General features: G+C 43.9%; 1 protein-coding gene across 4 annotated transcripts; it reads left to right on the top strand.

The window, feature by feature from the left end:
- The first annotated feature begins 857 nt into the window (after nucleotides 1–857).
- Nucleotides 858–25,475, top strand: dtx3 (deltex E3 ubiquitin ligase 3). Of its 4 annotated transcripts, XM_049754766.2 has the most exons (5): nucleotides 860–1,448; nucleotides 1,669–2,465; nucleotides 11,795–12,012; nucleotides 19,381–19,487; nucleotides 25,262–25,475. In XM_049754766.2, the coding sequence occupies exons 1-4, from the start codon at nucleotides 1,436–1,438 to the stop codon at nucleotides 19,454–19,456; spliced, it is 1,104 nt and encodes a 367-aa protein (XP_049610723.1). In that variant the 5' UTR covers nucleotides 860–1,435; the 3' UTR covers nucleotides 19,457–19,487; nucleotides 25,262–25,475. The 4 variants fall into 4 exon arrangements, with proteins under 4 accessions (XP_049610725.1, XP_049610724.1, XP_049610723.1 ...); XM_049754768.2 differs by lacking the exon at nucleotides 11,795–12,012 and having other exon boundaries at nucleotides 858–1,448; XM_049754765.2 differs by having other exon boundaries at nucleotides 861–1,448; nucleotides 19,381–25,475.
- Nucleotides 25,476–25,767: the final 292 nt, after the last annotated feature.

Below are 25,767 nucleotides of genomic sequence, written 5' to 3'. Positions count from 1 at the left end.
ACCCTGAATGTAAGACAACCCCCATTATTTCTAATGTCTAGACCCCGAATGTAAGACGACCCCCATAATTGCAGTCTTATTTCAATGCAAAAAACATCGTCTTATATTTGCGCCAATACGGTATGTCCACTGGCACCAGGTTGATGACCGCTGGTCAAGCACAATGGTCACCAAAATGGTGCCCAGTGCCCACGGGCACTAGGAAGCTCCCAAGGACCATAAAAATAGCTCACCAGTGAAGTGATCATTTAAAAATGTTAAAATTTACAGAGGTTTACAGAAACAAAGTGTTTCACCTGGCCCATTTGCGATCACCAACAGCTGTGTGTGTCATGACAGCGACTAGGTTTTTGGGCGAAAAAAATATTTTTTCTTTACCCGCGCGAGGAGCATTTCCACGTACAGAGAGGACTTGGAGTTGACGCACCAATGATGTGTGAATGTGCGTACGCGCGTGTTTACAGATGCGTGCGTGCGTGCGCGCGTGTTTACAGATGTGTGTGCGTGCGTGCGTAAGTTCAGTTTTAGAAAAAGTGGACCGTGAACGTGGCAAGTGGATGTACACAACTAAATATTCAGAAACATGTTTTCGTCAGTAATTTGTCAGTTGTTTGTAAAAGCAGTAAGCTTCATATTTGATGCATATAAGTAGTTTTAGAAAAAGCGGAGCGTGAACGTGTAAAGTGCATGCACACAACAAAATACCCAGAAACGCGGTTTCATCGGTAATTTGTCAGTTATTTATAAAAACAGTAAGCGTCATATTTGGTACGTATTTGTTCTAAATTTAAATTTATGAAGTGTCCCATTATTTGACGGTCAGCATCGTCACGGAAAGCCAGCCGCCCCTCCAGCCAATCACATCAACACTGACGAACTTCCGGGGTACGTTTTTTCATGCGTTCGAGGCTTGGCCGCAGGATTTTTTTTGTTCTAACCAATGAAGTTTTAAATGTACAAAATTACGTGTCTAGGGCGCTGTGTCGCATCGTAAAAAGTCCAAAGACGTTATCAGCAGAAGTGACGGTTCCATTATTGAGAGGCAAAAGAGTTCAATTTTGGACGCCAACTCGTGGCAATACAAGACAACGCGCTTTTAAAGCGCACCACCAGCACCCGCCTTCTCCTCCTCGCTGTCAGGCGTTAGCTTCACTGGCTAGCAAGGCTCGCCCCGAGCTTAAGGATCAAAACAAACAAATGACAGCGGAGCTCAGCTACCGAGTACAAGACAAAGTGCAGATAATAACTTAAAAGTATTGTTGGATATCACTAAGAAAACTGACGGCTGAACCGATGTTGCGAAATCGCTAAGTCTTCCGTCGAAGAATGGCGGACCACCGAGTAGCTGCGATAACACTGACTTCTCCGCACAATCGTCGCGTCTTGCTCGCCTTTTCTCGCCCGCTGGAAGCCTCCGTTGCCATTGAGAGGATTTATGGGCTCACAAGGTAACGGCAGTTTATGTTTGTGTGTACGCAAGTGCGTTGTTAAGCCAGTGAGTCATGTATTGTTTACAGCTGCCGTTCGTGATCAGCTGATCGCAGTTCGTGTTGCGTGTCAGTTGTTTCTTACGTGGCGCCACGCACGAATGTGACATGTGAAGCCCAGACGACAGAATGCAACGTGTACTGGACAACATTTGTATTTGTGGACCCACTTTGTGTGCAGTTTCATCTGAAGAGATGAGCGTGCGTGCTGGCCAGGGAAGTGATGAGGTGCTGGTGTCACAGGCTGTGTGGGACTACCTGGCCGCCGCTGGCAGGCCCTGGCTTTTCGACTTCCAGCACAAGCAGGGCATGACCGCTGGCATCGTCCGGCGAGGTGAGAGGGGGGGCTGCTGTGCGGTGAGGCTGCAGCCAGTGTCTGGTGCCAGGCGCGCTGGTGTGGCGGATGCTCCCGTTTCCAGCGAGACTCGCAAAGCCTTCATTGATCTGTGCCGCTCTGCCCGCAAGGAGATGAGCAAGCAGGAGGGCGTCCCCAAGAGGAAGAGGGCCCTGCTGCCCTGTGTGGGGGTCCTGGAGCCAAACGGGGAGGGGAACCTGCTTCAACTGCCAACCCAGCCCCAGTCCCGTCGCTCTCAGAGACAGCAGCAGCAGAAGTTCCGCAAGGCTGCAGAAGAAGAGGCCTTCTCCGTGCTCCACGAGGCAGCCCAACGTAAAGACTGTGAAGCATCGTCCCACGGCGAGGCTGATGACAATACATCTTGCTCCATCTGCATGGGGGACATTGTAGACAAGACTACCCTGGAAAGGTGTGGCCACTCCTTCTGCCGCTGCTGCCTGGATCAAGCTTTCAAGGTGAAGAGGGCCTGTCCTGTGTGTCGTCTCGTTTATGGCCAGCTGATCGGTAACCAGCCTGCCAATGGCACCATGATTGTCGAGCGGGATCCCGCCCTGCAGCTCCCAGGTCATGAAGGCTACGGGTGTATCTGCATCATTTACAGCTTCCCTCCTGGCTTACAGGCGGTGAGTAAACTTATATTTTTCCATGGAAAAAAAATCTGTGGTGGACTAAGGTGTGTGAAGCGCACTCTAGACATAGATCGGGACAAAAAAAAAACAGAGGACTAGACGTAACACGTAGAGGAGTACGTACCTTCGCCGCCATTGTTTTGTGTGGCTTCCGCCACATAGATCAGGACAAAAAACAATCACAGGACTGGACGTGTCACGTAAAGGAGTACGTACCTTCGCCGCCATTGTTTTGTGTGGCTTCCGCCACATAGACACGTAATATACAGGCACCTGATGAACCAATCTGAGGACATTACGTTTTACGTCAATCAGGGCGGCAAACCTATCAGATGACGATGTAACACGTAGAGGAGTATGTACCTCTGCTGCCATTGGCTTTTGCTTCGAGCCAAGCAAAAGAGACGTGATATACAGGCACCCGTTTGCTAATGTTTACGTTTGCTTACGAGGCACAGAGGACTGGACGTGACACGTAGAGGAATACGTACCTCCACATAGACAGAGATATGCTTACGAGGCACAATTCAAGCTTCCTGGAAAGCCGGGATCATTGACAACGACGAGACAATGACGAGGGAAATTGGCATGTCAGATGGTGAACTTGCCCAACTGTTTAATTTGGATACAAAAGATGAGGACTTGGATGAATTTGCGTATGAATATCGATCAACAATAATGTGAGTACAGTAGAGTACATGGTTAAACAGTAGAATAAAGTACAACCGAACTCGCTTGCTCCCGTGACGTTTTTTTTTTTTTTTTTTTTTTTTTTTTTTTTTTTTTTTTTTTTTTTACCGTAAATCATGGCATGCATGCGCCCTATGATGCGGTGCGCCCTATGTGTGTGTTAAATACAGGGATGAGAATCTTCCGCGGATCTGCGGATTTCCGTGTTTTGTTCCGTCTGGAGTATCATTTTCGTGAATCGTGTAGATACGTTGAGAAAATTGTTTTTATATGGGGGGGAGCAGCTGGCAGCAGTGTTGCGACAACAGCCTCCTTATTTTCTGCAGTATTTTGGCGCTACTTTCGTCACATCATTTGCCTACTCATTTGCCTAATTAGCAAAAGTTTTAGCCAGCATGGCGAAAGTGTTAGAGAAAAAAGATGAGGATCGTGCAAGGGAAATAGACAAGTCGAATGGGATCAGGAACTGCTTCAGATGGACATGGCTTGAGAGCAGCGTCATCTTACAACTCGGAACACAAAGACGCTCTTAAAGCAATGCGACAGTGAGCTCCTGGCGCGCTGCAGTTGTACGATCGGACAAAATTAAGCTCCCTGCGCACTGTGGTCCACTTAAATTTTGGAAAGTACATCAGGACTTTAAAAATATTTTCTAAATTTCAGCAACGGCTCTGTCACAATAATGCCACCAGCGCGGTGCAATTGCGCGGTCGGCGGCGCGCTACGGTTGCGTGTTCGGCGGTGCGCTGAATTTGCTCGATCGGACAAAATTAAGCTCCCTGCGCACTTAGATCCACTTGAATTTTGGAAAGTACATCAGGAGTTTAAAAATATTTTCTAAATTTCAGCGACCGCTCTGTCAATAATGCAACCAGCGCGGTGCAGTTGCGCGGTCGGCGACGCGCTACGGTTGCGCGTTCGGCGGTGCGCTGCAGTTGCGCGATCGGACAGACCCCGGCTACTTTTGAGTGTTTCAATTCAATGCACGAGTTCAGAAGCTCCTTTTGAACAAGGGGTCCTATGTTCAAATGTAACTTCAACTATAATTAAGTTTTGATTTGAATCATGTTTGATTTCAGTTACCTTTCAGTTTGTAACCTACAAATCTGCAAATGCTGATAATTTCACAAATGACCGTTTTTTGTTCTTTATTAAAAAAAAAGTGTTTGGAAACTGTCGTGCATAATAATTTGGAACATTGCATTTTGAGTGTTTTATGTTGTAAAAATATACCGTTATCATTGGGTGGTGTTCAAAAACATTTAAATTGTACTCTAATAATTGATGACTGGGAAATTATAAATTTTGCAGAATAATTTGGAACGCAGTGTAAATAAACCAAGCGCTGACAATATTATAACATAGAGCAAAATGACTGACTTATTTTCTGCATATAGCGTAATTGGCCCGAATATAAGATGGTGTTTTTTGCATTGAAATAAGACTGAAAAAGTGGGGGTCGTCTTACATGCGGGGTCTAGACATTATACCCATTCACAACGCTAGCTCGTGCCAGATATCTTTAAAGCGAATGCTGAACCTAACTCCCCAGGCCAAAGCGAACCCCTGTCACAAAGAATAAAAATAAAAATAGCGGTAGCACGAAGAAGATATATAAAAACTAGCGGAAAGAAAAAAGAAAATAAGAGAAGAGATAACACAAAATGGAGAAACAGTAGGTTGATTCACAATTCAAAAACCAGAAGCCATTCATTTACAAATGTGATTGCACTTTAGTTTACATATTTAAATGTTCAGATATTAAGATGTGATTTGAATGAGGCAAAATAACATGCTTTTTCTCTTGAATATATTGTTATGATCATTTGTTTCAGATGTACTGTAATTATTTTCTGTATAAAAATTAAATTTGGTATTCAAAAAGTCTTTTTTTAAACTTGAGTCTTGAAAAAGACAGGGTTGTCTTATAATCAGGGTCGTCTTATATTCGGGCCATTACGGTACTTGTGTAACGTGTATACAAAGTATAAACACTGTTTTCTCAAGCATCTTTGTCATTTTAAAAATAGCCGAGTATAGACTTTGAATGATACCATAACAAAAAACAACATAAGTTTAAAACATGTAAGCAACAAATGATTGAGTCAAAATAAAATGTAACAATCAGGGTTTCTTCCAGATAACTTGCTAAGCCTTGTGGTAGAAAGGTTGACCGGGTTCATAATAGATATGTATTTCATTTTAGTCAGTGTACAGCAGGTGTGTCAAACTTATTTTTGTCGTGGGCCAGATCATAGTCATAGTTTGCTTCAAAGGGCCATTAAAATTGTCAACCCAAATAAATGTATGAACGTTTCTTTTTGTATATATAGTATAGGCTACACAACAAACTGATGAATAACTGGTTTTCAAAAAAGAGACTAATAAAAACTTTTCAAATATTTAACAGTGAAATATTGAAATCAAATAAAATATTTAAAAATAAAAATTATTTAAAAAGATGAGTGGTAGTAAAAATGGCAAAAAAGAGACTAATAAAAACTGCAAATATTTAACAATGAAATATTGAAATTAAATCAAATATTTAAAAATAAAAATTATTCAAAAAGATAAATGGTAATAAAAATTGCTAACACCTCTATTTCTAAAAGTGAAAACAATTAGAAATTTTGGAATTGACATGTAGGAGACCCTTTATGAAGATTAAAATATATGGACCTAGCTTTCCCTTGCCCGGACGTGGGTCGCCGGGGTCCCCCTCTGGAGCCAGGCCTGGAGGAGGGGCTTGAAGGCGAGCGTCTGGTGGCCGGGCCTGCGCCTATGAAAAGAAAACGTGGGTCCCCCTTCCCACAGGCTCACCACCTGTAGGAGGGGCCAAAGGGGTCGGGTGCAAAGCAAGCACATTGAGTCAGAGTGGACCATGTTCCGTGCCTCCATTGTTGTCCATTGTGGTCGGTGCCTGTCGTGGCGGCAATCCTCGAACCCGCTGGTGGACACCGGCGGTAAGGGATGCCGTCAAGCTGAAGAAGGAGTCCTATCGGGCCGTTTTGGCCTGTGGGACTCCGGAGGCAGCTGACAGGTACCGGATGGCCAAGCGGAAAGCGGCTTCTGCTGTTGCTGAGGCAAAAACCCGGGTGTAGGAGGAGTTTGGCGAGGCCATGGAGAATGACTTCCGGGCAGCTTTGAGGAAATTCTGGTCCACCACCCGGCGTCTCAGGAGGGGGAAGCAGTGCACCGTCAACACTGTTTACAGTGGAGATGGCGTGCTGCTGACCTCGACTCGGGACGTCGTGAGTTGGTGGGGAGAATACTTTGAAGACCTCCTCAATTCCACCGACACACCTTTCATTGTGGAAGCAGGGCCTGGAGACTCTGAGGTGGACTCTCCAATCTCTGGGGTCGAAGTCACTGAGGCAGTTAAAAAACTCCTCGGGGGCAAGGCCCCAGGGGTGGATGAGATTCGCCCGGAGTTCTTAAAGGCTCTGGATGTTGTGGGATTGTCCTGGCTGACACGCCTCTGCAACATTGCATGGACATCAGGGACAGTGCCTCTGGATTGGCAGACTGGGGCGTTTTGGTTTTTTTGGTTTTCGTCCTGGCCTCGGAACAGTGGACCAGCTCTATACCCTCGGCAGGATCCTCGAGGGGGCATGGGAGTTCGCTCAACCATTCCACATGTGTTTTGTGGACTTGGAGAAGGTGTTCGACCGTGTCCCCAGGTAGTTCTGTGGAGGGTGCTTCGGAAGTATGGGGTGCCTGATAAGGGCGGTTCGCTCCCTGTATCAACGATGCCAGAGTCTGGTCCGCATTTCCGGCAGTAAGTCGGATTCGTTCCCAGTGAGGGTTGGACTCCGCCAAGGCTGCTCTTTGTCACCGATTCTGTTCATAACTTTTATGGACAGAATTTCTAGGCGCAGCTAAGGTGTTGAGGGTGTCCGGTTTGGAGACCTCAGTATTGCGTCTCTGCTTTTTGCAGACGACATGGTGCTGTTGGCTTCTTCAAACTGTGATCTCCAGCTTTCACTGGAGTGGTTCGCAGCCGAGTGTGAAGCGGTCGGGATGAGGGTCAGCACCTCCAAATCTGAGTCCATGGTCCTCGGTCGGAAAAGGGTGGAAGCCCTCTCCGGATCGGAGATGAGATCCTGCCCCAAGTCAAGGAGTTCAAGTAACTTGGGGTCTTGTTCACGAGTGAGGGCAGGATGGAGTGTGAGATCGACAGGCGGATCGCTGCAGCGTCGGCAGTAATGCGTACTCTGTACCGGTCCGTCGTGGTGAAGAGAGAGTTGAGCCAAAAGGCAAAGCTCTCAATTTACCGGTCGATCTCCGCTCCTACCCTCACCTATGGTCATAAGCTATGGGTCGTGACCGAAAGAAAAAGATTCCGGATACAAGCGGCCGAAATGAGTTTCCTTCGCAGGGTGTCTGGGCTCTCCCTTAGAGATAGGGTGAGAAGCTCGGTCATCCGGGAGAGACTCGGAGTAGAGCCGCTGCTCCTCCACATTGAGAGGAGCCAGATGAGGTGGCTCGGGCATCTCATAAGGGTGCCTCCTGGATGCCTCCCTGGGGAGGTGTTCCAGGCATGTCCCACCGGTAGGAGACCTCGTGGACGACCCAGGACGTGCTGGAGAGACTATGTCTCTCAGCTGGCCTGGGAACGCCTTGGGATCCCCCGGGATGAGCTGGATGAAGTGGCTGGGGAGAGGGAAGCCTGGGAGTCCCTCCAGAACCTGCTGCCCTCGCAACCCGACCCCGGATAAACGGAAGAAGATGGATGGATGGATGGATGGATGGATGGATGGATGGATGGATGGATGGAATTGACATAAATTCAATGCCCAGTTTGTCTTTGCGGGCCACCTAAAATGATGTGGCGGGCTGTATCTGGACCTCGGGCCTTGACTTTGACACCTGTGGTGTAGAGTATTTACTTGTAGGCCTGTCACAATAAAAAAAAAAAATCCTGGGCATATATTTACTCAGAAACTGTCACAATAAACAATACATCCATCCATTTTCTGAACCGCTTAGTCCCCACGGGGGTCGCGGGTGTGCTGGAGCCTATCCCAGCCGTCATCGGGCAGTAGGCGGGGGACACCCTGAACCGGTTGCCAGCCAGTCGCAGGGCACACAGAGAAAAACAACCATTTGCACTTGCACTCACACCTAGGGACAATTTGGAGTGCTCAATCGGCCTACCAAGCATGTTTTTGGGATGTGGGAGGAAACCAGAGTGCCCGGAGAAAGCCCACGTGGGCCCGGGGAGAACATGCACACTCCACACAGGGAGGGCCGGAGGTGGAATCGAACCCGCACCCTCCTAACTGTGAGACGGACGTGCTACCCAGTGCCCCACCGAGCCGCCAATAAACAATAATAATAAACAATAATAAACAATACAGTATATGTAATAATTTATTCAGCAGGTGAATCCAAAGTTAGCTAAAAGCTAACAATTTTCCAAGAACCCCATTGCGCCCAGTTTTAATAGAGGTTGAAAACGGGCAACAATACTACTTGGTATACGGTACTAATTGTGATCTGTTTGACTGACAACACACCGCTTTCTTCAGTTGCACAGGTGACATAATGTGAATCCTACCAGACAAGTCCAAAGTTAGCTGAACGCTAATGACTTGGCTTGGCCCCGGTTGCTGCTCGTTTTAATAGTTCCCTATCAGCGGCAACAAGCTTGGCAACGGTGTGATCTTAACCTTGTAACAGACTAATAATAAGATTTTATTAAGATTCCAACCATCTTTTATCACTTTCTCGTATCAAGTGCTGTGCCTGAATGAGTCAGACAACGGTCACTCGTTCAATTATCACTATAATTTTGCAATCTTGATGAGATGTGCGACGTCACCGGAATTGCTGTTTTGTTTGCACGCCAACTGCTAGCAGCACTCCTCATCTGTCAGCTAAGAAATCCTACTGCTCCTAATGTAGTGAGGAGGAGCTTGTCACCCAGGTACGTCAGCCATCAAAGAGAATTTATTCACTTGATGGATACCGTCAGAGCGAGCTGGCAGGTTAGCTTTGGGCTAACTAGCAAATACAACACGAGCGGATGGATTCAAAATGGGACCAAAACAATAAGTTCAGGGAACAGATCGATCGTTAAGTCAGACTACCCTGCGATCTGCCGTTGGCCAGTGTATGTCAAAGTCAAAGTCAGCTTTATTGTCAATTTCACCACATGCCAAAGACACACAAAGAAACCGAAATTAGGTTCCCCCCTATCCCACGGTGACAAGACATGGCCCACAATAGACAAACAAGTAAACAAGTAAACAACAACGTGCTGAATAAATAATGAATAAATAACACAACAATAAATAAATAAGAGGAGCAAAAAGGAGCAAGTGAGCGTACAGCAGACAGTCCAGAAAATAGCGCAACAGTGCCGCACGCTACGCAGAAGGGGGTAGCAAGTTCAGGGTCCTAACAGCCTGGAGAAAGAAGCTGTTGGCGAGTCTGGTGGTGCGGGAGCGCAGGCTCTTGTACCTCTTCCCAGAGGGCAGAAGGTCAAAGAAAGAGTGAGCCGGGTGACTCACATCACTCGCAATCGAGGTTGCCTTGCGGGCGAGATGGGAGGTGTAAATGTCCTTCAGGGAGGGGAGCGAAGCACCAATAATCTTACCAGCCGAATTCACTATGCGCTGCAGGGCCTTCAAGTTCTGTTCAGTGCAGTTACCACCCCAGACAGCGATGCAACTGGTGAGGACGCTCTCAATGGTGCCACGGTAGAATGTAGACAGGACTGCCTGAGGAGCACATGCACGCCTGAGCTTCCGCAGGAAGTACAGGCGGCGCTGAGCTTTCTTTGCCAGTGACAAGTTAATGATTCTAGTCAAAATTCCAACATAATCATACGATCAAAATAATTTGTCAATCCTAACAGGTGCTGTTTGTTTCATAACATGTCAGAAAATAGATGGGAATGTGGCTAGTTATTTTACCCCATTAAAAGCAGCTGTTTGCAAACGTCCAATACGAATTAAACAAAGATAATCAGGATAGTCAGGTTTACGTTGAGCCTTGTGTTCCAATTAGAATGAAACAAAATGATATATTACACAAAATACTCAAATCAGAATGGAATTTTCTTTCAGGTTTGTAAGTTTAGCATAGTCTTGTTCCTTCTGGTGGAGTATGCATAAAAAATTAATAATTGAATAATTTCATTAAGTGTAATACTTTTATTATTATTATGGAAGGCAGGGACATGCGGTCAGAGGAGGCAAGGGCCTCCCCTGCCATCATGAAAAGGGGAAAAAACAAATTCAATTGTTTTTATTATAGTCATTTTCCGACACCTTGGCTCTATCCTAAGAATTACCACAACAAATTTTACTCCAGACCATGATGCACTAGCAAAAAAGGGAGACCAACAATACTATTCATTTCTTTATTACTTTATTGTTAACTGATTCTTCAAGATGATGTATTTGGTCAGAATGTTTGCCGTTTGATGTGATTTCGCCTCATTAGATAAACATATTCCATTAATCTGACCTGCAGGCGCTCAAGTGATGTATATAATATCTAGTGTTTTTTGTCACCTGTTTGTTATGTGGTGTCTCTTTAGATCAGGGGTGTCAAACTCATTTTTGTCACGGGCCACGTTGTAGTCAAAGTTTCACTCGAAGGGCCATTATCACTGTCAACCCAAATAAATAAATGGCTCATATATACAGTATAAGCTACAAAACAAACTGACAAATAATTGTTTTTTCAAATCAGGCTACTGGAAACTTTTTAAATATTTTAAAAAGATGATTTTTAAAAGTTAAGACAATTTGCAATGTTAGTATGACTTAAATTCAATGCACAATTTGTCTTTGCGGGCCACAGAAAATGATACGATGGGCCATATCTGGCCCCCGAGCCTTGAGTTTGACACCTGTGCCTTAGATGCACAAAACGGCTTTGACCCAACGGAAGCAACTAAAAAAAAATCTCCAGCCTTATGGCAGGGAGCGCTAGTGATCCCGGGATGCGTCATGCGCCCACCTGTAGAATAAGTAGATCTGCAGTTCAAATTTACAGGGGGGGGGGGGGACGTCAGTGCCTTCCCAGTCATGAACCTCACTGCACGTCACTGATGGAAGGGATATATGATTGTTTCAAGTAACATTCAGATTTGTAACCATTTAACCAGTTTTCAACTGTAGTCACTGTCACCCACGTAACATCATCTAATGTGATGCATTCTCATGACGTTCTGCTGCACAGTAAATATGTAAAGAAAACTCAAGACATAAAAAAAATATATATAAAACTGAATTGCTAATATCACTGCGTCCGTTAAACTTGGATGTCAACAATACAATTCCTGACAGCAACCGCCGCCCAGTCTGATACGCTTTTTGGCCATCAAAGGTTTCTAACTGCCGAACCGAGTTGCAACGAAGCTAGATGCTGGTTTAGCTCATGCTCGCAACTGGCGATGTTCTCATAGCCAATGCATGTACTTTAAAAATCAGCTGTGGCTTTTAACTTTAATGGTGATTTCAATATCAAATAAAATAATTGAGATTGTTGTTTTTGTTGTAATTGTCCAGCCCAAGTGTGAGAGTTGTTTCATCACTTGCTTGCAGTTAGTAGTGTGTGTTCATCACACAGCCCAGACCTTATTGACGGTGTATTTTGTAAACTCTTGGTGCCTATAGCCAGAGCATCCAAACCCGGGTGTGCGATACCCAGGAACAGACCGTTCGGCCTACCTCCCTGACAGCCCCGATGGGAACCGTGTGCTAGGCCTGCTGCGCCGGGCCTTTGAGCAGCGCCTTACCTTCACGATCGGTACCTCCATGACGACGGGCTTGCAAAATGTCATCACATGGAATGACATTCACCACAAGACCTCAATATGGGGCGGGCCCCGCTGGTACGTGACATCTGTCTTTTTGTTTACAGCCAACCAGAGTGCAAAATGGTGGATGATGCAAATGATACTTTTAAGTTGAAAATTTTGAATGGATAAGTTTTTTTTTCAAAGTATAAAGTGGATTACCACACTTTTGTTAACTGTGTACTTGTGTACATGCATTGTGATTGGTTGCACCAGTGCTAACGTGCATTGTCCTTTAAGCAATGTGCGCCATCACAACTCTGTCCGCTATCGCCATGGATGCAATCACTCAGCTACTTGTTTCCATTATGCATTGACAGTTCTTGTGGCCGAGGTGTCTTCCCTCTGCAAGCATGCCCAGTCAAAACCAAAATAACATAAGTCTAATGACTGAATTGAGTTAAAATTGATTAGTCATGCTTGAAGAGTGAAATGCTGGCTGCTGCGTTAGTGTTGCAACAGAGCTAAACTAATGTAGTGAATTCCAACTTGAGCTGCAAAAGTATGCGTTGGTGAGACCATTGACTCCTTGGAGACTTCAAAGAGGGTAACTTTTCCATTCATTAAAAAAAAATAAAAAAATAAATAAATCAAGAATACAATAAATGTAAAACAATTTAAAATATTGATGTTGGCTTCAACACCAATAAACCAAATCGTTCTCTTGTGTTTTTTTCCAAGTTGTAAATTTGTTTGAAACAATCACTAGATCAAGTTTTTGTAATTTAGGTCCCTTTTGTGGTGTACTACATTTTAAATCGAATGGGAAATAATATCAAATATTAGCTAAATTATTTAGAGATTAATTTACAACACTTATTTCGAGATTTGACCACAACTCATCTCTTAGCACGATTGTTTAAAAAAAAAAAAAAAGTTCCACAAACTACAGGTACAGAGAAGTATACAAGTTAAAATCTTCCAAAAACACCAGTTGAAATCACCATCACAACAGTTTGAACACAGTTACACAGAACACAGTTTTTTGTTTTTTTCCTGCAGGGTATGCTTACAGTGGTTAAAAAAAATTACAGTGGAAATGTACTTTAAATTACACACAATCAAGCCTTGTCTTCAACGAGGGGATCCAGCCTGAGTAGGCCAAGTAAAATCTCAACATATTTATCATCATGTCGACATTGTAAATAAGAATAAGAATAGTGATATAATAATCACACAAGTTGCATACACATTACTCTTAGCCAGTGTTGGGCAAATTACTTACAAAATGTAATTAGTTATTTACTAGTTACCTTTCCAAAAAATAATTGAATTAGTAATTAAATTGTTCCTTCATAAATGTAACTAATTACTAGGGAAAGTAATTGTTTATTGCATTACTTTTTCAAAAATGTTGAATGATGTAAAAGGATTCAGATTTTTGAGCAGGTGTTAACACAGTTGTATAGAGTACAACATCATAGACCAGTACTTCATTTAGCTGAATATTTATTGAAAAACAATGGAAAATAGCAAAAAATAAATAATAATGGAAAGGAAAGGCAAAACCCCTCTGAAGTTCCTCACTCAAAGTTCCTCCTTTTATTTTGATATAGATACAAAAAAATTTACAGCTCGGGATGAACACGGACGGCTACGATGATCATTTCCTCCATTTGGGTCTCTTTCCCCCAAACAAATTCTCTGTAGCCGTTCCATTGCGCAGAATGTTACGTGACACGTTCCTGAAGCTGATTGGCTGACGCGAGGCGTAGCGAATCAAAAGTTAGAACGCGGAGCGGCAGAATGACCGTTTTTGCATTACGCGTTGACGTGTCCCACGCCCAAAACGCCACAAAACTGTCGCTAGAAACGCGTGGGTAAAAAATGGGTGTCAAGCAGCCTAAGTAATGTGCCACATTTCACTGTTAGTAACGTTACGTTTACTGGAAATCTATTACTTCTAACGCGGTTGGTCACGACTCCCAACACTGGTCTTCGTAAGGCAGATTCATTAGAAGGCGATGACGACTATTGCTTCGCCGTTAATGCAGCTCAAACACACTCATTAGCCTGACCGCTAACACATTAACGTTTTGGTTTCCCCCCAAAATTCTTTAAAACTCTGCAGTTGCAACGTGTTCGTATGAGAAAAATAATAATAATTCCATGACACACGCAACACAAACTAAGACTTAATTGATTTTAGTTTGAAAAAAGAATGCCCCTAAACTAATACACACACTTCCAAAAATATACTGGCAAAAACAGTCATTTGTATGTTAAGCGGATTTGCTGCGTCTGCTGAAAGTAATTTGTAAGCGAACTTAGCTATTTTTAAAAGCAAGGAATCAATAAAGTAAATACAGTGGAGCCTCGATTTTCGAACGTCCCAGTTCTCGAGCAAATCGGTATTTGAAAAAAAAAAGTCGAGATTTTTTTGCTTCGGATGTCAAACGAAATTTCGGTTGTCGAACCTCGCGAGATGAGCCAACTGACTCCGTTCGTTATTACATTCTCGTTACTCTGAGGACTGCATCAACGCTAATCATGCCTCCAAAGGAAGCAAGTGGGAGCAGTAAAGCTGATCATGGCAAAAAGAGGAAAGTACATGCGCAAAACGGTTGAATTTAAAAAAGAATTAATCGCAAAATATGAGTCTGGTGTGCATGTCAGAGTTGGCGCGGGAGTTTTGCATGGTGTTAGGTTACGGATTTTAGTTATTGATCTGACTCCAAATTGCGATCAACACTTAACACATAAATTGCTATGTCCTAATCCACACACTGGCGCACCTAACAATTTTGCGAGTTCGTTCTGTCAAAGAGAAGACCAGTAGATCAATCAGACCAAATTTACCAATTGTTTATTCCTGATAAAGCGCACAAATACAGGCCTGGGTCCCTCACACTAAAACTCGTGCGTTTTTGTGACCACCAAAAGACGACACATTCTTCCGGGTTGCCCGGTTTTAAAGAAACACAATATGAATATTAAAGCATGCAAAATATTGTGAGATGATTGGTCGACGGCCATCTCCTCCCCACGTCGGCGCTATCGCTGAGGTCAGGTGGTTGGATTTCCCCGCGAAGCCGGGCCACATAGATGATGCTGTTGTTCTCGCTCCTCAACGACCTTGAGGTGTTCTCGTCCGGTACTCCCTGTCTGGGCCTATACACAACACTTCAACAAGTTCATGCAGTTTGCCTGCACATTCTTCGCCACCCACCAATCCACACGAGCACTCCAATACTAGATATTATATTAATATGATTATGAGTTTGGGAAAATCGACAATAAGCTCGGCCCTGAAAAACAAAGACCGCTCTTAAAGGAAGTGATGTTGCGAGAGGGGCGACTGTGCTTACCCTTTTGAAATTAAGAAAACGTTTTTGCTGTTTTTTTTCACATGATCTTTGAAATGTTGTCTTTCATTGGTAAAAATAAAAACAATGTTTTGATGTGCTTTTTACCCCCTCACAATTTAAAAAGATATCTTTTACTATTAGAATGAAACACACAAGCGAGTTGCAGATACGGCAATACATTCCCCAGCCTAGCCTACTCTATTAATTCAGTTTATTGTTTATTTACACATTACCTACTCACTTGTTTGTGCAGTTTATGGTGTAAAATAATGAAAAAAATGTTTTTAAAAAGCGATTTTTTTGTTTGAAACGGATTTTTTTTCTTCTATTATTTGTAACGGGAAAACTTGATTCGGAATTCGAACGATTCACTTCTCGAACAGCCTTCTGGAACAGATTGTGGTCGAAAACCCAGGCTCCACTGTGTGTGTGTGTGTGTGTGTGTGTGTGTGTGTGTGTGTGTGTGTGTGTGTGTGTGTGTGTGTGTGTGTGTGTGTGTGTATGCATATATATATATATATATATATTCAGAGCCAGTGTTTTCACACGTGTGCCGAGTCATTCGTCAGTAGTCACACGCAACACAAACAGAAGAGGCAAAATGGTGAGTTAGGAGCAAGTCGATGAATACCGTATTTGCCGGTGTACAGGTCGACTCGGTGTATAAGTCGACCCCCTAAAATTCGACGGAAATTTACGATTTTATGATATATCCTTTGTATAAGTCGAGCTCAATTGTTGCATTATATTAAACTTCAAAATTCAATATCCGAAATTTATTGACGAAATGTGTTCAAATTCCGGGAGGCCGTGCGCATGCGGCTGTTTATAAGCACCGCGGAGGAGATCGCGGCCGGCGAGCTCGCGCACGCCGCCCGGCACCAACGGGAGGCCGGAAATAGCTCCAAGCCGAGCGGATCGGCACTTTATAAGCACCGCGGAGGAGATCGCGGCGCCTCATTCGACTTCCAGCGGCCGGCGAGCTCGCGCACGCCGCCCGGCACCAACGGGAGGCCGGAAATAGCTCCAAGCCGAGCGGATCGGCACTTTATAAGCACCGCGGAGGAGATCGCGGCGCCTCATTGGACTTCCAGCGGCCGGCGAGCTCACGCACCCGCCCGGGACATCCGGGAGGCCGTGCGCACGCGCCAAGTGGCCGAAAATAGCCCCCGCCGAGCGGATCGGCTGTTTATAAGCACCGCGGAGGAGATCGCGGCGCCTCATTGGACTTCCAGCGGCCGGCGAGCTCGCGCACCCGCCCGGCACATCCGGGAGGCCGTGCGCACGAGCCAAGTGGCCGAAAATAGCCCCCGCCGAGCGGATCGGCTGTTTATAAGCACCGCGGAGGAGATCGCGGAGCCTCATTGGACTTCCAGCGACCGGCGAGCTCGCGCACCCGCCCGGCACATCCGGGAGGCCGTGCGCACGCGCCAAGTGGACAAAAATAGCCCCCACCGAGCGGATCGGCTGTTTATAAGCACCGCGGAGGCGATCGCGGCGCCTCATTCGACTCCCAGCGTGCCGCGCACTCGCGCACGCCGCCCGGTTCAAATTTTCTAAGTGCAACGCACAATGAGATGCATGAGAAACGGCCTTGGTTACCATCACATTTGAAGCGATGAATACGAAGTTAAATTTTATGACTCGGTGTATAAGTCGGTCGATTTTTTTCGGTCGATTTTGGATCGAAAAAGGTCGACCAATACACCGGCAAATACGGTAGTTGAATTTTCAAGGTGGCGATATCATTATTTCAAATTCGTTGCGGTTAAAGGCAAAAACGTGCATGTATTTTGTTATGTATTTTTTTTTAACTAACACTTTCCCTGGTAATGAGGTACTTTTATTCAGTAATTCAGTTACCGTATTTGCCGGTGTATAAGTCGACTCGGTGTATAAGTCGACGCCCTAAAATTCGACATAAATTTACGATTTTATGATATATCCTTTGTATAAGTCGAGCTCAATTGTTGCATTATATTAAACTTCAAAATTCAATCAGAAATATGCGAAATATATTGACGAAATGTGTTCAAATTCGCGAGTTTGTAGGGAGCGATCTATACGCCATTTTAAATATTATTTACTTCATGACCCTGTGATATTACGCGCCGAGAGAGACTAACAACAATGAACACTCTTAGAAACTGGTTTATTTTTAGTTAAGAAACTACAAATTATAATTATAAAGTGATTGCCGGTACATAGAGTTCAAAATTCGTCTTCATCGTCGCTATTTCCGAAAAGCTCGTTCCATTCGTTTTCGTTTAGTTGGTCGTCATAAAGGGCATCTTCTTGGTCTTCTCTATCCTGAGAGCGTTTGGCGAATATTTTCTAAGTGCCAACGGCTCTTGCGCCATAAAGAGTCCGCCCCGGCTGGTTCCCCATGTCGGCCAGAACAAGTAAAAATTCGGCCTCTTCACCTGGAAGTCTGGCCAAGTTTGGCGAATATTTTCTAAGTGCCAACGACTCAACCGCCGTAAAGTGCCCGCCTCGGCTGGTTCCCCATGTCGGCCACCACAAGTGAAAATTCGGTCTCTTCCCCTGGAAGTCTGGCCAAGTTTGGCAAATATTTTCAAAGTGCGAACGACTCAACCGCCGTAAAGTGTCCGCCTCGGCTGATTCCCCGTGTCGGCCACCGCAAGTGAAAATTCGGCCTCTTCCCCTGGAAGTCCGGCCAAGTTTGGCGAATATTTTCTAAGTGCCAACGACTTAACCGCCGTAAAGTGTCCGCCTCGGCTGGTTCCTCCGGTCGGCCAGAACAAGTGAAAATTCGGCCTCTTCCCCTGGAAGTCTGGCCAAGTTTGGCGAATATTTTCTAAGTGCCAACGACATTCGTTTAGACATGGCGATTGAATGTTTACGTACCGGGAGTTATTGTCGTTGCTTGACGCGCGATGACTCGCACATTCGCTCAATACCCAGTACTTCCCCCTAGCAGTCATCGTCGCTGCCTGGCTTTCGATGTCCGTTATTGAGGTGAGAATATTTGAAATTGTTGCTGAGGATGCGTGTTACTGCGACGAACGCTTTATAATGATTCAGTTTCTCGCTGTTTGATGAGCCTGACGGACGCACACCCACGCACAATGAGATGCATGAGAAACGGCCTTGGTTACCATCACATTTGAAGCGATGAATACGAAGTTAAATTTTATGACTCGGTGTATAAGTCGAGGTCGATTTTTTTCGGTCGATTTTGGATCGAAAAAGGTCGACTAATACACCGGCAAATACGGTAATTACTTCGTTGCTTTTTTGAACAAGTAGTGAGTTCCCAACACTGTAAAGTAAGGGCTAACAATAATTTGCGATATAGCCTACCTTTTACATTTGTTAGCATTCTGTTTCGGTTAGTTTTCTGTCATCCCATATGCTTGCTTTGCTTATAGGCATATTTATAATTCGGTCTTAACTTGACAAACATGAGATATAATTTTAACATTATAAGATTGTGCTTTGCAACAAGACTGTTACAAATCAATTATTTCCCTTGAGTTAATGTTGGCCCGTAATTAGCTAACAGAATGTTCATATCTGTAGCTAGTTTCTTAGACGATCATTTGCCATTTGCTCGTTCAACTACATTAACGTGACGACTGTATTTTGTGTCATAACTGAAAGTTTGCCAAGCATAGAATTCGGGGATGTTAAGGAGCTAATCGTTCCTCCTAGATTAATGACATTTATTACACTATTTATTATTTTTATTATTATTTATTACATTATTTATTACATTATTATAATATTTACCTTAAAGACATTTAGCATGTAAAGGCCTGTTTAGGTATTTAAATTTATAATTCATGGAGGGATGTTTTGTACAAGAGTTATATTGTGGTATATCAAGTGCAATTGCAATTACAGGCGCAATATACTGTCCTAAAAAAAGTGTCTGTGTGAAGTAAAATGTGTTTTTTTTTTTTTTTTACATGGGGCTTCAGTAGTCTCACCCAGGGAGTAATTCAGTGTGGAACCGCCACTGTAACACTGGTCGCCAAATGTATCACTTGTATCACTTCGATATGGTGGATGTTACCTTCCTAGTTCCTGACTTTAGAAACTGCAGAAGTTATGTTTCTTTTTCTCCTCCCAGTTTTGGCTACCCAGACCCCACTTACCTGGTACGTGTGACAGAGGAGCTGCGAGAGAAAGGCATCACTGCAGACTGAAATGAAAACGCTTCAGGAGTGAGGGCGGCGGGTATGTAATGGTTAAAGATGATTCCAGGTCAGTTTTGGGAAGACATCCCATGAAGGCTGGCCACGGACACTCAGCAGACTGGTGCTGCTGCAGCAGGATTTATTTTGATGTGCTCTCACTCGAGTTGACTTCAGATCAGTGCTACTTATTACGTGTGGACGATGCAAGTGAGCACAGCTCACTTTTCAGATCATTCTGTCATGAAGACACACTTTTGTTTCAAATGTTTATTTCTGCTCTGGGTATTCCCTCATTTTTTTTCCCAAAGCACATATTTGTGATCTTGCCTATGTCTCAAATTGAGTTCCTACTTTCTCAGATGATAGATTAGCGTTGCTAAAAATGACTTTTGTAATCTAATCTACTTGCAGGCACTTTTTTTGCACCAATTTTTTTTCCGATTTTTGTTTGTTTTGCACAGCAGCTGTCTGTAGTTGCATGATGTCATTAGTTAAGAAAACTGTAATTTGTTTTCCTTGTGTCCGTCTTGAACTAAAATAGGGAGTGTTTGAACTCTAAAGATGTGACTTTTTAGACATTGGTTACCCACGTTATCCCAAGATGTCTGCCAAGCATCGAGCCCATAATACCTTAGTTATTGTATATTCATCTAGTGGTAGTTACCAGACTTACGAAGATGTCAAAATGAAGGGCAAACGAGCCACTAAACCAAATCAAAGGCACAAAAGCTCTTCAAAGAAAATCAAATCTATGCCTCGACCCTGTCACACTGGGAGATTTGCCCGGTAAAGCTCGTTTAAAATGAGTTTACTGTGGTAAATGTTTTTCTGGATCAATGATCAGCGGGGAGAAACTTAGGAGCAAATATAATTGGATTTTGTTGTGCCTTTTTCTGCTAATTTCCTTGATAAAAGATAGATAAAAGAGCTTGACTTTGCTCATGAATGGAAGCTCAGTATGTTGTGGTTGTATTTCCATGTTATGAGGTAAACATCTATGTTTGTAGCAAAGGGGCTCTCATAATTGATCAGTATATCAAACCTCTGCCAAACCAGGTTATGCACATACAGATTTGCAAAATGTTTACCAATGTTAAGACAATGACAAGTGGCCTGCTAGAAGCAGCATGGTGCTACAAGGCACCATGACTGCCAGAAAATACAAAAAAGAAGGCACTAAGCTAACTGTTAGCTTATGTGGTAACTATGTGGTGGCTCAAAACTTCTTATATTGACTGCACACAAGAATTTAGATCATAAAGAACCAACAGGTTTTTCATATACAGTTGTCGGTGTCTTAACTGTTCTCCATGTAGATAATACAGCACACACCAGACAGCAGGCTCAGGCATTAAGTATAGTAATCCCTTTCTAAGGCCAAGTTATGATGGATCTGCTAAAAACAGCACTGGCTCTGATTTAAAGCAATACTTAAAATGATTTTTGGAATGATTTTTGATATGTATAGTTTATTTGGTAGTTAATAACATAATTAGAAGACTGACAAAAATAATTTTGTAGAAACTTCCATTGTTTTTGGTCACAATGCATTCTGGGCTGTGATGTAACATGATTGTTTTTAGCAGTTGCAGTAATCTGTTAGCAACGATAAGCTCCTGTGTTCAGCCTTTTTAAGTCAAACCAGAACGCGGACAAAAACATGAGGAAAGTAAGGAAGAAGCCCGTGTGAAAATGGAGATCACGGACATGAGGAAGCTAGTGCTTGTCATTTTCAAACATGCATGCATCTCAGTGGATGCCTCTGTCGAATGTGACTTTTGCACATTTACAGATTTCAAGTTGCATAAATGGCATTTAGCATTCGTTTGCTTCGTTGCGAAATCGATGCCCGTTGGTTGTCCGTGCAGCTACTGAAGAAGCATGGTTCAGGTACGTCTTTTAGCACGGTTTTTATTCTTCACTCGTGGGCATTCAGGCTCTGGAAGTATGGTAGGCACTGCATTTGGTTTAAAAGAATAATGTAACAATTAATAAAAAATACATGAAAAATTATAAACATCAATAGGCACCTTCGGATGAGGCCGGTAAACCTTGTCAGTTTCCGTGGTGGCCGTTGTCAGTTTCCGTGGTGGCCGTTTTGTTTTGTTGAGAGAAGACGTGCTTCAAGTTACTGTAATGTGTTTAAGTTCCACAAATAAAATGAATGATGGATCATCCAACAAATCATAGAAAGTGAAAATTACTGCAATCTCAATTGTTTAAATTGCTTTACGACAATTGACAAATGACAATGCGTTAAAATGGTGGCAGTTCAAAACGTTTATATCAAAAAGCTTAACATGGCTTAATATCAGAAAACTACAACCTATCAAAATTTGCATCTACATCTCTACATAATGCCCACGTAAACCACTGAAAATACCAAAACAATCGCCACAGTATTTTGGATCTTTGAGGCATCAAGCTTAAACTCCCCATAGAGGTTAACCATAGAGCTTAACAGAATGTAGTACGTGTTAATTTATTAAAATATATGACCAATCTCAGGCAAAATGCACATGTACACCCCACTTAGGCCCACTTCAACCTCTGAAAATCCATCTATGTATCCATCCATCCATTCATCCATCCATCCATCCATCCATCTTCTTCCGCTTATCCCGGGTCGGGTCGCGGGGGCAGCAGCTTCGGGAGCTTCTCCCCAGCCACTTCATCCAGCTCATCCCGGGGGATCCCAAGGCGTTCCCATGCCAGCTGAAAGACATAGTCTCTCCAGCGCGTCCTGGGTCGTCCCCGGGGTCTCCTACTGGTGGGACATGGAGGCGTCCAGGAGGCATCCTGATGAGATGCCCGAGCCACCTCATCTGGCTCCTCTCAACGTGGAGGAGTAGCGACTCTACTCCGAGTCTCTCCCAGATGACCGAGCTTCTCACCCTATCTCTAAGGGAGAGCCCGGACATCCTGCGGAGAAAACTCATTTCGGCCGCTTGTATCCGGGATAGGCGGCTCGGTGGCGCACTGGGTAGCACGTCCGCCTCACAGTTAGGAGGGTGCGGGTTCGATTCCACCTCCGGCCCTCCCTGTGTGGAGTTTGCATGTTCTCCCCGGGCCCGCGTGGGTTTTCCCCGGGCACTCCGGTTTCCTCCCACATTCCAAAAACATGCTTGGTAGGCCGATTGAAGACTCCAAATTGTCCCTAGGTGTGAGTGTGAGTGCGATTGGTTGTCTGTCTCTGTGTGCCCTGCGATTGGCTGGCAACCAGTTCAGGGTGTCCCCCGCCTACTGCCCGATGACGGCTGGGATAGGCTCCAGCACGCCCGCGACCCCCGTGGGGACTAAGCGGTTCAGAAAATGGATGGATGGATGGATGTATCCGGGATCTCGTTCTTTCGGTCACGACCCATAGCTCGTGACCATAAGTGAGGATAGGAGCGTAAATCGACCGGTAAATTGAGAGCTTTGCCTTTTGGTTCAGCGCTCTCTTTACTACGACGGACCGGTACAGAGTCAGCATTACTGCCGACGCTGCACCGATCCACCTGTCGATCTCGCGCTCCATCCTCCCCTCACTCGTGAACAAGACCCCAAGGTACTTGAACTCCTCCACTTGGGGCAGGATCTCATCCCCAATCCGGGGAGTGCATTTCACCCTTTTCCGATCGAGGACCATGGACTCGGATTTGGAGGTGCTGACCCTCATCCCAACCGCTTCACACTCGGCTGTGAACCGCTCCAGTGAGAGCTGGCGATCATGGCCTGAAGAAGCCAACAGCACCACGTCGTCTGCAAAAAGCAGAGACTAGATGCTGAGGTCCCCAAACCGGACCCCCTCAACGCCTACGCCTAGAAATTCTGTCCATAAAAATTATGAACAGAATCGGTGACAAAGGGCAGCCTTGGCGGACTCCAACCCTCACTAGGAACAAATCCGACTTACTGCCGGAAATGCGGACCAAACTCTGGCATCGGTGATACAGGGACCTAACCGCCCTTATCAGTTGGCTCGGCACCCCCGTACCTCTGAAAATATTAAATCAATCCCCACATAGTTTGGATTTTACATCCATTAAAACCCCTTAATATGTAGTGTCCCAAATAGAACAAGCCCGGGGATTTACAGGCGTCTTGAGAACAGCAAGAACTGCAACAACAGAATTTATTTTATTGTTTATGCATTCGTCGACCGGCGCCCCATGTTTGATTTGTTCGTTTTCCTCCAGCTTCGGCGTATTTGTTGTTGTCACAGCCACACATCTCGCCCCCAGACATACTGTTACTCTGTGATTGGTCCACAGTGGCTTGAGAAAATCAGCGGGCTTGGGATTCTCGGGGTTTTGTGAATTCACAAATACCATGATAAGGTTATGTTAGGCATGTTAGAAAATGGCGCTCCTAGAGATTTGAAGAATGCTCCACATTTTAAGATGAATAATGATATAATTGTAATAATTTTAATTTTTTAGATGAAAATGACAGGAATGATAATCAAGCGTTTTCTTCATTATGGGACAAGCTTGAGTGAGCACCTATAGAGAGGAAGACAGTTAAATTTCAGAATATTGAGGTGATTATGATATTTTTAGGAATTGATGTGGGCATAGGTAGAGTTGCGCACATGAATTTCGAGTTTTGGTGGCAACTGGTTATAGTTTTGTAACATTAAGCCATATTAAAAACTTTTATACGCACACATTAAGCATGTGGGTTGCAACACTTACTCAACAAATCAAGATGGCAGATGTGCAGAGAGAGGAGTTGTGGGCGGCACAGTTTTTACAGTGGCTGCTTATTGTGATGACGGTTCTGCTCTCTTTCCCTGTTTAGTGGTTTAACTGTCGCTTCGAGCCAGACACACCAGTTCTCGTGTGCTGAGGGCAATGGAAAACCTCAAATGCATCTGGAGTGCACAGCCACGAGTCTTTGGTCAGATGGCCACTACCATTGTTTTCTTAACTGTTTCTTAAGGAAAGCAATGAAATAACTTCACTTTCTTTATTCCCTTTTGATTGAAAATTACAATCAAAAGCCACGGAGTGTGGCATTTTGACTCCTTTTTTGTATGCTAGAAGTAGTTTGCAATTGTTTGACTTTGCTCAGCATAGGGCAGCAATGTGGGGAGCAACCATACCACGTCATCATCCCCAAATGGGTATGAAATTGCGTTTAACAAATGTATGCTGTGTATTAAATAATGTATTATGTAAACAAAAAGGATCATTTGAATTAATGAGGAATTATGTATTTCCATCAACGTGTAGGTAAGTGGTTCTATTTTGAGAACTGTTCTGGTCGGGCTTCCTTTTAAAGAAATTTATAATTATATACCTGTGGAGTGTGTGTCGTCTTGGCAGCCAAATTGCATGCAAATATGGCGATCAAGGCAGCCACTCTTCACTCCCCAATATATCATTATTGTTATTTAAAGAAGTACTCGACAAAATTTATTATATATCCTATAGGGTTATCTGTGGATGAAATAAGTGATCAACAGTGCACATAGAATGGGGCCTTTGAACCCTGTATTGCAGTGTTAAAAATAGCAAAGATGAGTGATCACTTTCAGTGGATAAAACTCAAAATATTTAATTTTATATATTAAAAGTGCAAGAACGTGTTGATTTCAGCACATTTAATTATAAAATTTGTACTGGCCAATTTACCAGTGACCTGCCGGTGGCGCCACACTTTTGTGGTGGCCCTGGGCCATTGGGCCCCAGTTATTGTGTGATTGGAATAAGCAGGCAAATTTAGCCCAGTTATTGGTATGTGTGAACCCCACTCATGGGGAGTAAACTTAGTGATTCAATTTGTCAACATTTCACCTCTCCATTTTTGTGCTCATTTCTGTTTTAGGGACCAACCAATCTTTTTGGACACAGGATTGTAGTTTTGCAAAAGCTACTGTATAAATATGTCTATGCATCATATGTGACTGAGAAGAAAATGGGAAGGACGCTTACACATGGTACAGAAGGATGCAATTTAGCATTTCTGTTAATTGGTTCTTTGTTGACATTCACAATAATGTGCTTTAAATTTTAAAACTTGAATAAAACTTTGTTTGGCACTGTGTTGGATTTTTATTGTCTGCCCCACCCCAACAATACCAATTCGTAATGTCGTCACAGATTTTTATCAATACCCTCTACATATGAGCATAAATATTGTTATACATGCGTATTAGCATACATATTAGCAATATCTTCTACATATGAATCAGCTTTAGAGTTCAAGTATGTCATTTTACTTTTTAACATTTGGCATACATTAGCTACATTAAAGATTCTGTTAATTTTTGACATTAGCTAGAATCAAGCGAAAAAAATAACAGCATAATGAGGTTGTTAGAGTGGTGCTCA

This window comes from Syngnathus scovelli, chromosome 2, assembly GCF_024217435.2.
Source record: "Syngnathus scovelli strain Florida chromosome 2, RoL_Ssco_1.2, whole genome shotgun sequence".
NCBI classification, from domain to species: domain Eukaryota; kingdom Metazoa; phylum Chordata; class Actinopteri; order Syngnathiformes; family Syngnathidae; genus Syngnathus; species Syngnathus scovelli.
Note: the sequence above shows the minus strand (reverse complement) of the source record. Positions and strands in the feature narration are given on the sequence as shown.